The sequence below is a fragment of the Amphiura filiformis genome, chromosome 20 (assembly GCF_039555335.1).
Source record: "Amphiura filiformis chromosome 20, Afil_fr2py, whole genome shotgun sequence".
In the NCBI taxonomy this organism is placed as follows: domain Eukaryota; kingdom Metazoa; phylum Echinodermata; class Ophiuroidea; order Amphilepidida; family Amphiuridae; genus Amphiura; species Amphiura filiformis.
The window spans coordinates 29,604,370-29,617,247 of record NC_092647.1 but is presented as its reverse complement, the minus strand read 5'-3'; the positions used below and the strand labels follow the sequence as shown (position 1 = coordinate 29,617,247).

At 35.6% G+C, this 12,878-nt stretch overlaps 1 protein-coding gene across 1 annotated transcript in view; it reads right to left on the bottom strand.

Annotated features, from left to right (window-relative positions):
- LOC140142249 (talin-1-like) overlaps nt 1–12,878 on the bottom strand; it is a 276,867-nt gene that overhangs the window by 35,823 nt on the left and 228,166 nt on the right. The window contains 5 exon segments of the mRNA XM_072164217.1: nt 102–285; nt 10,139–10,308; nt 10,969–11,115; nt 11,762–11,878; nt 12,498–12,599. Of these exon segments, the coding sequence (XP_072020318.1) occupies nt 102–285; nt 10,139–10,308; nt 10,969–11,115; nt 11,762–11,878; nt 12,498–12,599 (720 nt within the window).

The following is a 12,878-nucleotide window of genomic DNA, read 5'->3' as shown; positions in this document are numbered from 1 at the left end:
ACTATAATATTATGTGTTTCTTTCTACTTGTCTGCCCTTCTATTTATTCATGTTTGTCTGGGTGTCTGTCTGTGTCCTTCCTGTCTGTCTGCCCAACTCACCTGTCCTTCCGGATCATCTCCACCAAGAGTGGCAGCGCCAAGCTTCACCACATCCGCTAGCCTGGTGATAGTTACCACCGCAGACTGTGCGGCATCTGCTAGTTTCTCTTGACTGGAGGCTGCGCCGGAGACCAACGTCTTGGTGTCCTCGACTAAGGCTTTGGCAGTTTTCAGGATGGCCTCTCTGTAACAAATCAAAACGGGGGCAAAATCAGAGGCAAGGTATTTAATTGCTGTGTCAATGGTCATGCAAGCATGCATAAATATGTGTGTATACGTTTGAATATATGATACAGACAAGACGAAATGATCCACCAGTTTGAAGAAGAGAGGCTTCACTGTAGGTGGCAACATAGTGAATACATGTATAGGATACAACGTACAACAGACAATACAGACAATTATTAAGAACCTGCTAAGTGTAATAGGCATAATCATGAATTAGTACTAATTCAATCATTTTTGACACCAATCTTACGGTTATGATTTAGATTAAGGCCTGCATATGCTTCTATTAGTGTTATTAATATTTAGTATGATTCCTATATTTATCACGGATATTTGATGATATTATCTTGAGTTCAGTCTCTACAAATACAAGTTTTCACATAATATTAACTTAACTTCCATATAATTATCTTAATATGAAATTGCTGAATTTTTATACAAAATGACCCTTATATTTATTCTTCCTAAAATCAACTTGGAATTTAACTTAAACCCTAAATAAAATTATGCGAGATAGTGTTTCAAGTTGAAATACTGAAACATTGATAAGACTATGCAATAATCTAAATGGTTCCAGTATAAAAATACACTACAACTCATTCAAAGCAAGAAACACAGTTCAGTTCAGTTCAGATCACTAACCATTGGTAATATAAGAAAAGTATCTTCACAATTCATAAACTGTACAAATCATAATACAGATCATGCCACTATTAAAGTCCATGCATATACTGGAGAGTTCATCTATACATTCCTTGGAACAAGTTCATCGGGAGCATTCATCTGCTATTCAGATCCAGGCTAATTTTGATGCGATTCACAATTTTGAACTGGACTCTTGTACACTCTCAGGCTATGATAATTGAGTGGTTGCGACTTTTGGGCAACTTCAGGGCTTAAATGGAAAAACAATAATTTTAGCCCCTTTTCAAAGAATTTTGCTGCACAAACAACAGATTGTGAAGTTCTTGATAGATATTTTAGGATAAAATGCAAAGAAAATTATATAATTTCAGATAATTTTGTCTCAAAATGCCCTCTAAAATTTTTTTTGACAAGTTCTATCTTGGGCAGATTTTTGTCAATATTTGCAACATTTCTGGCAACGCTTACCTGAATTCTAAGGATGTGGCAACTTTAATTACAATCACATATTAACAGATATTCAAGCAAACAAGGCTCCTGATATGAACTTTACTATTTGAAAGTGAATAGTTACATCAAATGTCATTGTATTGGACCTGCATAACAGATACTATGTATATCTAGCTCAAGTCACCGGCACTAGCTTTGAAGTTCAGCATGTGCTGCGTTGGCTTAGCGTAGTTTCTTGCGTGTACATATGCGGCACATTGATCGCGCACATAAAAGTATGTACACGCACCAAGTAACGCTAAGCTAACGCTGAACTTCAAAGCTAGTGGAGGTAGATATACAGACTATAACACTAATGGTACAAATATGTCAGAGATTGATAGCTATATCTAAAACTTATTTAGCATAATTCTTCTCTTGGTAAAAATTTTCCCATGAAATATCTATTTTCGCAACATTAAATCCATGTCATTTTTTATACCTAATATATCAGGGTAGTTTTCTACATAAGCTAAACACAGTATTTAGTCACCTAAAACTCTCTACATTAATACACAACAAATATCAACTTTTTTTCTACTAGAACTATAGATGCATTCAATAAATCATGCTATATTAAAACACATCAAACCTGGCTACTCCAATCAGCTACCGTGCACATGTTTTCATCTCAATTTTTTACGCATAAAAATGTAATACTGGTCACAAACAAAATGATGAATTCATGTAATATAAGATCTATACTATCGATAATTGATACTGATGATGATTTCGATGACTATGTTGTTGTTGCTGCTACTGCTGCTGATGATGATGATGATGACATTGCTGATGAAGTACAGGGTGTATCAAAACAAAGTATACAGCTTGAAAAATGCCACTAGATGAAAAAGTATGCGGTATTTGGTCCAAATGATATAATTTACAGCTGAATCATACTTGTTAATCTAGTGGCATTTTTCAAACTGTATACAAACTGTATACTTTATTTTGATACACCCTGTAGAAGACATACTATAGCCAAAATAACAAATTCTCGATCATGAGAGGATGTACCTTCTGCGTCAGTGTACTTTTCATAGAATAACACGATCGCACGACCTGCATGACCGAACCATGACCTTGCCTAGCAACAACCGTGTGATTGGCCAATTCTCAAAAGCTGTCTTTGCGCTGTAAGCGCCGGTCTTTGCGTAGTACGCTTGACGCAAATAACTGTGCGTACCCAAGTTGGCTCTCATGATCGAGAATTTAATATTTTGGCTATATATAAATCCATTGGACAACTAAAATGTTTTAATCATTACAACACCAACATTATCAAATCTATGGGCAATGAAACAATCTGTACTGTGTTTCACCCAAATTGAATTTGGTAGTGACATAGATTTTGCTGGTCGTGCATAATAACTTATGATCTTGACCATGAAATTATGGAAACTTTTGGCCTCATAACTGCTAAATTGTTGGTCTAAATAAAACTGTATAGAGTATTCATAATTAGAATGGCAAATACATGACAAATTCATCTGCGAGGTCAAATTTGGACAAAAAATGCTTAGGTTTCAGAGAAAATCCCAAATAACATTTTTGGCCCAATTTATAATTCAAGATTATGACCTATTTTTTAACAATCCAGTCAAAATTTTAAATAGCATATTTTGAATCACTTGCATTTTAACTTCAAAATTCTGAAAATATTTTGATGTTATTATATTATTTAATAAGTTTCCAACATACCATCGAAAGAAAAGTAAAGATTTGTCCCAAAATAAGGTCCTGCAGAAAAGTGTTTCTACACTGTTTGGATTTAATTCTTTCCACTATTTGTTTCCAAATACTGAAGCAAAACAATAACAGACATGCTTGTTATCGTAACATGTTTGATGCACCATTGTAAACATGCCATGAGAAAAAACAAAGAGCTTAATAGTGAACATCACACACAAGGAAAACACACTTCAACATGATAATGCCTATTTTAACACAGCCTCTTAATTTTGTCTTTATTTGTGCCTTTGTTAAGCTTCAATTTATACTTCAATGGCCTGCCATAACGATCAATGTACCATGAAAATGAATGGAACATTTTTTGCAAAGAAAATTGCAATATTTTCGTTCACACACAAATCTTTTATTAGTAAGTTAATTGCACCCCATGAGGGTAGGTGTGCACCACCATGGCAAATTGACTTCTGGCATGCATGCAGACATAACATTTTTTTTTTAAATTAAAAGTTGAAACTTATACCAAAATTTGCTCCGACAACCTCATTGATTGATGTTCTTCACGTAATGTCTAGTTACTGAATCAAACAACAATCATCAAAACATGCTGGCTCTACATATTTTTCATTTCACTGAGGGTTTTAAATCAAAATTAAATATTTGAAAACTAGAAACACTTGTTTGCCAATTTGCGTTGGTGGTGCATGTAGAAGGTAAAATGGAAATTACGGTGCAATTTGTCCACTTACTGATCAACTCCAAAAATATCACCGCTGTTGAGGAAGTAGCAGTGACAGTTTTTATATCAAGAAAAATCTAGAAGTTTCTCTCAAGTTTCACAATCCAATCATAATTCATAATTTACCCAAGTAAATATTTAATTTATGCCTAATCCTGGTAGGGTAACTTCAATTCCTGCATATATTTACATATAATTATTTGACATATTTTCACAACATAGATGCTACAGAAATGCAGAGTGCTGGTATTACCTTCACATAATCATACCCAGGGTTAGCCTTGTATCAAGACGGGGATTATACAGCTTATGGAATGAAGCTGTCTGTTCCCTAAATGAAGCCTTGACAAAAGGCTAATTTCGTGTACATGCTTACATTGTTGTAAATGACGGAATAATACATACAGTATTTACACTGGTGAAGTGTGAACAATACCTGTTAATATTTACTTCAAACTCATACCATTAGGAAAAATAAGTTTGAAATGAATATCACAATACTTTTTAAGATTCGACTTCAAAGGAGCTTAATTACTGAATGCAACTGTAACACCATAATATAGTTTACCAACCTCCAGTCCAAGATCAGAATTTCGGCGAGAATCCAAGAATCAATTCTCGCAATGATTTTCGTAAACAGATTAGCGCACGTATCAAAGTTGATTCTCGCAAACTTGAAAAGCAGAAGTTAATTGGCAAGAATCGAAAAGATTCCTGCAAATTACTTCTGCAAGAATCAAGATTAATTCCTGCACAGTGGAACGATATTCTGACCCTGCAATCATACAATTTCATTTCATTCAAATTTGTTCACTATATGCGGTATTTCTTTTTGCCCCAAACGAAGTACGACCTAAACATGTGATTGGAAGTTAATAAAATTATTACAACGCTGCAGTTTTATCCATTGTAATATTAATTGAATGTTGACATCATGTATGAGCCTTTCCAAAGAAAAAGCTTGCCTTTATCTTATTAAGAGTTATGTATTTTAACAATGCAGTCATTACACAATAACATATAATTAATAAATATTTGATTTAGGGGAAGGGCGCAGCGAAATAATAGCAGGAAGGGGAGAAGGGTTTTTGCACAGGTATGTAATATATATGTTACAACAGCAGCAGTGTCATGGGCATTTGCCAAAATTTGCCCCATATCTACTAACATCTTCAAGAAATTTCCATAATAAGAACTGAAAATGTATAAAAAACAATTACTTCCCCAAACAACTTTTTTTCTCATTCTAATTCTACCTCCTCATTTCTTAAGTTTATGTTTATAAAGACTATCTACATGTATCGCAACTGTATGCAATGTTCCCAAAGACCGCTTCATCTATCCCAGAATATTTTAGCCCTGTCACTGTATGGGTAGCAATAGCAGTAGGATGCAGGCAAGTAAATACAGGCACATCAGGTGCGTACTTAGGGTAGAATTTGTGGGTTTATACCATAAACAAGAAAAGTCATCCTATTTTGGGCACAGTAGAGCCTCTCAGCCCCCTGCCCACTGGGGCTGAACATTTCAGGTCATGCCCCTGCACATAGATTCTTTGTGACATTTTCACATAGACCAATTTACAGTCCAGAATACTTCAGTCCTCCATGAACACAACCAATTTAATGCTCTGCGTGCAAGCCATGCGCTTCAACGGAAAAAGTTCCAAGTTTTGAAATATTTTCTCAATGTTATGGAGAGCTATCTTAATAACTACTAAACCAATACTAGGCTTGTTTGTACTCATTTTAATGCATTTTTCATGCTAATTCCAAATATGGTCATGAAAATTTACATTTTTGAAATTTTTGATTAAAAAAATTTTGAAACTTGTTGTCTGCAGTCGACACCCGCGTGAAGAGAGTTAAGCATAATAACCTCCAATCTCTGTCACTATTTTAAGTATTAAAGTAGCAAGTTTGAGCAAATTTCAGCGATTCTAATTTGTACAGATCGAGATAGCAGAATGGCGGAACTACTCTCTAATAAATTCTGGTGGCAAACATACGACTGTTGGCTACAACATCACATCGTACAAGAAGCTCCTAAACAGGGGGATCCTACTCTGATGTCGCCGCCATGTAGCAGAAAACACAAGAGACACTGTATATAATTCATGCATGCCAACTGTTTTTTCCCCAGTCATTGTCATTTTTTGCGGGACGAGGTTCTATATGTACTATACGATACATACGTGCAGTTTATCTCCTTTTTTAAACACAGTAGATATCTGAAATACACGGACATAATAACAAGACATGCTGTTGGTGTCCAATCGTCAAATTCATAATAAAATCATGATACATAAAACACACAGCACCATATCGTACAGCTCTAAGCAGCCTTTTTGTTGTAAAGAAGACAAATACATGCCAAATATCTTCATTAAGCGGGATAGTCATTAATTCGTCGGCTGCACATTCAGAAAATCAATGCATATTTTGCAATCTGTCCTATACATTACATATAATGTTGATATAAAAAAAATGAGAGCATGCGGGATCACATGGTTGTTTTGAACGTCACATCATAGACACGGACGTGTGAAATATAGAGCTATAAACAGGACAGGTGCGTTATTGTTCGTCACATCAGAGTACGTAAAAATTGTGTGACAAGCCATGGATATGATAATAATTATATACTACATAGAGATGATTTGAATTCAGCATGCCAATGATAACATCAAGGATCGACAACTTACTTCAAGCTGTTCTTGCTGATTGATTGATTGATTGATTGATGGAAGCAAAAAATAATGGAAGCATGAATGAAAAAACAGAAAATATAATATGTTTTTTTTGTTGACACTTTGAGATGTAGTAAATTAACAGATAATTCCTGGTTGATCAAAGCTCTACTTCCCAGTAAACACAAAACATTTTCAAAAACAGTCCATTATATAACCTGACATAATATTCTTAAAACGTCTATGGCAAAGACAAAAAAAAATCTATATAAAAACGTTTTAAAAAGTGATTGTGTTTGCTAGGTTTATGCTCAACTTGTCCATTGCCACCTACTGGTCCAGTTGATATGATTCACAACAACTTGTCCACCATCATTTCAACTTGTGTTTCAAAATATTTTCCCTTAGTGTATGGCCATTCTAGTTTTGCTAAATAAATGCCTTAAAGTGAGATTTTAATAAAAAAAAAACATTCAAAATTTCAACTGGACACTTGGTAAAGAAACAGTTGAGATACAATTATGATGCTCAGTAGCCATCAGACAAGGGCCAAATGTGGGCCCTGATAACCCTGAGCTTCTTAACAACTTCCTATATACTGCTGTAAATTACCCTTGTGGACAACAGTGCAAATATATATTCTGGCGACCATATTTTCACATTCTCAGTCCTCAATTTCAAGTATGCTAGCCCAAAAACTATTACACACTCATAGAATTATAAGGAATGAGAACTTGGTAGTTCAGAACCTACAGACCAGCCTGTAAGTTTACAAGAAGATCTATATCTGAAGACCAAACCAAGTTGAGAGTTTTGAGAAATTCAACCATGAAGTTATGTGAGCTTATAGAAAAAAACTTTTAAATGCATGGGTAATGCAGATGTGTATAAAAGCATGAAGACACCAAATGACAGCACTGTGATTTGGCTGGTTAATATAAACAAGCTCAAATGTTATTGGAGCAGGGGAAATGGGTTATATTGTATGATTTTGGGTTCCAATGCCTAATTTTAACCATTTTTTTTTAAAATTACAGGATGCTTAAGGTGCTGCAAAACATAAATCCCTGCATGGAATTTATTTGGGGTTGCCTTTATTGCAATGTGCTATTACAAAACAATTCTCTATAATTTGATGTTTCACAAGAACTTTCACCCGCATTCTTCATAGACTAAACAAATTAGTCAACCCACAGAACTAAAGTATATTAATATCATTTTTCATCTTCATGGACTAATGTTAAATCAGTTTGATTTCAATCCAATATTGTAAATTACAAGTTAAATTGGATTTGGAATAGCTTTCAAAATGGGTTGGGAAATAAACAAGTCAGCAGATGATTATAAGACATCTAACATATACTTTCTTTTAAATGATACACCGTGTACTTGGCCTATTAACATAAGAGGCCCACAGCAGTTCATAATGTGTTTTTCTCTCACAAGCTTAAGAATGTATCCCCAACTGAAAATGCTAAGCAGCGACGGATGCAGCAGACTTTGGATTGGAATGGATCCCGCTTTGTTTTTGAAAATGGAAAGCTTCTAGATTATGGTCCGCCACCCACATTTCAGCCTTTTCTTTTCTATGGTGTGTCTCGTCTGAAGTTGAGAGTAACGCCATGTTGAATTTCACAGTGGCAGATTTAATCAATGCATTTACACAGTACAGATAAATTGCGCTTCTATTATTAGGTTCGAAATCAAACATGGCGTTACTCTCGACGACGGAACAAGACTAGTTTATAAGCATTGCATGCTTGCTGTTGACCAGTACCAGTAGAAAAGTGCAACTGTGAGGTGGCCAGCCATATATTCTAGAATCACCGTGTTGAAAATTGGAATGGTTGGAATTTTGGTTCTGGAGGAAAAAAAATGTGGTGAGGTTTGGAGTCACAAAAAATACATCTTGGATCAGGTCTACTTTTGAAAGTCAAGAATTTAGCCTCCTCGATATAAGTATAATTCCTCTCATCTCGAGATTGGTAATGATGTCAAATAGCATCTCTGCATTTACAACAGAGTTTCAATGTTGTCATCTTTACATGCAAGCAAGTCTTATAATGGTGCATGTGTTTCAAGGTTATACAGCCTACAACACACAGAGACGTGAACTAATACCAATCTTGAGATGAGAAGAACCATACAAATTTTGGGGTATGACATGGGAGGAAGCATGTTCTGCAGTATTTGAGGAGACTAAATCTGTTTTTGAGCGACTTCGTACACCATTTCCAAGATTTTGTTTTCAACTCACCGGGCCGCCACCCTGGCATCCTCACTATACCAACACAAAAATAATATTGGGACGGAAAATCCAAATCTTTATGTTAAGATCATTTTCTAAAACTATTTGTTTTAACAAAAGAACCTGGAAAAGTAATCACAAATGTACCCAATTTCTTGGCTACATCAATTATTTTTTTAGTTTATAGATTAAACATAACATCAGAACAATAAATATAGTCAAATGAAAAGAAGAGGATCCGATTACAGAATAATGACAATATTCTACAATCTTTACTTATGAATCAATCATATATATAAAAAATTTGGTGAAATTCTGCAGAAAACATCCTGAAAAATTACACTACTAGAAAACCTGCTGGAAACAAAGACTTGATTAGAACACAATGCAAAGATATCTGCCATATTCTACAACATAAGTAAGTGTAGACTATGCAATCTAACCGTGATGTGATTTCTGTTAATCTGATTATATTAAGTAACATAACACCATATTATGGTGCAGTAAGACTGGGAATAAATTTCTTGAGATCAAATCTAATCATATCCATTCAAACTAAGCACTATGCACATACATGCATGTGCCACTCTTTAAAAATTGGTATGAAGCTTACTATTATTATAGCTCCCTCCTGTCACCTACCTTCACTCTTCAAAAACCCTATCCATAAAGATCATCATAAACTGAGCCCTAATTGCACAATTTCTCATGGGTACCCTTAATACATACATCATTGTAAATCTGATATTGTGCATGTTGACCTGGCAAATGGGCTGTTCCAGTTCAAATCCATATACACCCCCCCTATGGAAGACATGACCTTTATCTCCCGGACAAATAGCGTGAATTTCAAATGGGGTTAACCTGAATAGACGACTCCATTTGAAATCTACACTCCCTGTCTTCCAAAGGGGACATATGGATTTCAACTGGAATTGCCCAATGACCATGGTAAATGACTCGAGGCATCAAAAAAAAAAAAAAAAAAAACCCTTCAATCCTGCTGTAATACATATTTCTTATGTCATCTTAACGGCATGTGTGATTAGCCAAGAACCAGTCATTAAGCAATGCTAATGCCCGGCTGCTTTGCGTGATGTTCTAGAAGTAGGAAAATTAAATTTGTACGAATGTTATGTTACTTTTTGCTATTATTTTGATGTAATACACTAACCCAATGTTCTGGTATGTATTCTGCCTTGGGAGAACAATCGATCATACCTCCCATTCTATAATGAGACCAAAACTTCTTTCCAAATCCCTATAATCCCTACCTAAAGAATAAAGAATAAATGTCAGCCACAACTCACCTATGATCACCAAATGCACCACCATCAGGTTCTGCACTCAATGTACCAGCGGATGCAAACATGATCGTGGTATCCAAATCACCAATGATACCTGACACAGTGCTGGCGGCATTGATGCACGCCTGGGTGCCGCGAGAACCTGCTTGCAATGCTGCCATTACAAAATTTGTCTGCAAAAAAAGAGGGGTAAAAATGAAGAAGAAAAACATATGGTGAAAACCTAACCGTTCATAGCTATAAATCACCAGAGAAGCAAAATTTTGATGAAAAACCTGTGACAACTTACTTGAGGGACTAAACCAAAAATTTGATGACGTCCTATAAGCGGGGTCAAAAAAACCTTTGTAATAAATCAATCAAAACGTCGGTCAATATTGACCTTTTAGGTTGACATTTTTAACATTTGATGCTTCGTTTCCGAGGAGGGAGGGGGTCAGCTTTCTAAAGACCAGACTTGTTTATAAGATGTCCTATAAATGAGGGAGGGGTCAAAAGTCAGTCAAAGCTGACCTTTCGGTTGGAATTTTCGACATTTCACACTAACGTTTCAGGGATGGAGGGAGGGAGGGAGGAGGTCAGCTTCTTGAAGAACAGATTTTTGTTTATAGGACGTCATTAAACTTTTTGTTTGTTCCCTAACGATTCCCAGGGTTGCCCAAGTTTACAGATTTTTACACAACACAGCATGATATATCCACAGGTTTAAGAAAACTTAGTCAAATTCCTTTCTGCTACTGGGCTACATATACCAATTTATATTTATATCTTCTGAAGAAATGAAATTACTTTCCAAGTTTCTTGAACTTTTTTACATCAAATGCTGTACTTACTTTTTCTACTACATTCCTTGCATTTTCAATCAGATCTTTTTTAGCTAGGTTATCTGTAGGGTTACATTGCACCACACCGCCACTCTTGACCAATTCTATGCTTGCTGTACCACAGTCCTGGACAACAGTGCGAATCCTTCTGGCAACCTGCAATTTAAACAAGACACAATACCATCATTCGTCGATCCAATCTTTACAATGAAAGAGCAATTTTTAAACTTTGACCACAAGAAAATAGGTATTTTCAAAAATTCCGGTTACACACTTTTGCTATTTCCACTGAGATGCTTTCCACAACTCCATTTTGTCACAATACTTAGAATTCAGTTCACACTACTTTAAAATCTGGTTCACATTAATTTCACATTACTGAGAATCTAGATCACATTAGTTACAATCTGGTTCATATTACTTTTAATCGGGTTCACCAAATGATGCGTCCATCTAAATTGTGTAAAAGCTTTGACCCCCTTTTCACAATTTACGTAGATATTTGTATTCATATTAGTGTTAATATAATTTTTTCAAGAATTATGCATCATATTTGGCTACTGCACCCAATTCATCTAAATGACTATTCTTTGGTTTACCTCAAGTTCGGTAGCGACATCAATGTTTTTCGCGGTTGCATTACAAGCATTCTGACAAACCGCCCTTATACGCATTCATGTACGCTCTGCGGAATTAACTTTAAGCATGCGATTTGATACTGCTACCAGCGAAATAAGCACTACATAACTTGAGGCGAACCAATGTATACACCATTACTATTAGCTTTGTATGTTTTACTTACATCGGGAGCACTTGTAGCACAAGCTCCCTTGGATTGTGTAGCCAACATATCATACTCATGCGTCAGGTTGTTGGCTAATGCACCTAATTCACCTACATTACTGTTTGCTTTGGTTACCTGTGATAAAGTGATAAACAAAAAAAGTGATAAACAAATTTAAACAGAATACAAATTCATTACAATGATAATTTCATCTGCTCGACAGGGTTGCCAAACCATCTCTATCTCACTCAATTTTTCTATTAACCATTGGGACAGGAAACTACCGGAACTTGCCGGGGCCAATGTTGAAAAGTAGCCCAATTTGTTTCTTAACCATTGGTTTCTATGGGACAGGAAATTGTCAAAAGTCACAGGGAAATCTTCAAAAGTCACCCAATTGGGCTACCAAATTGGGGGTTTGGCAACCCTGCTGCTTGACATGACACAACAAGAGGAACCACACTGAAAAGAGACAGGGTGTCCCAAATTAATACATGCCCAATGTGTCATTCCTATATTTTCATTACTAGATAGCATTGCTGTTTAAACACAACTGTTTGGAGACAATTTATAAATATTTCTAAGTGCAAATTTCGCACTCCACTTTGACTTGATTGGTGGTGATAAGGGTACCCAGGTTCACGCTCGTGAATTACATAGGGTACTCGGGCATACAATTATCTGGTAAGTCATACCCTTAATTCCAGTACTACTGCAGGTAATACCATTCTGTGATTATCATATATATGCTTACCATATCCTGTGACAGTTTGATGATGGCCTTACAACATTTCACCATGTTAGTCTGGTAATCTACAAATTCACCCGCCTCCGCCTCTGGCACAACTTCATCAGTCTGAAAATAAAAAATAAAAGCATGTCAAAATAAGACAACAAAACAAAACAAACATTAAAGGCAAGGAGGGGGTTGACGACCAACACAGATTTTGCATTTTGTTAAAGATATGAAGGTAAACACACAACCATTTTTTTGGCTGCAGTGGATTTTTTTCAAGCTTTCTGTAATTTTATATGCTCATTTAGTCTCTTCCAGACCGACCAAAATCTGCACCGACCAACCCAACTTAAAAGGTTTGACCACCCATAGAACAATATTTTCAGCGCATTACTGAAC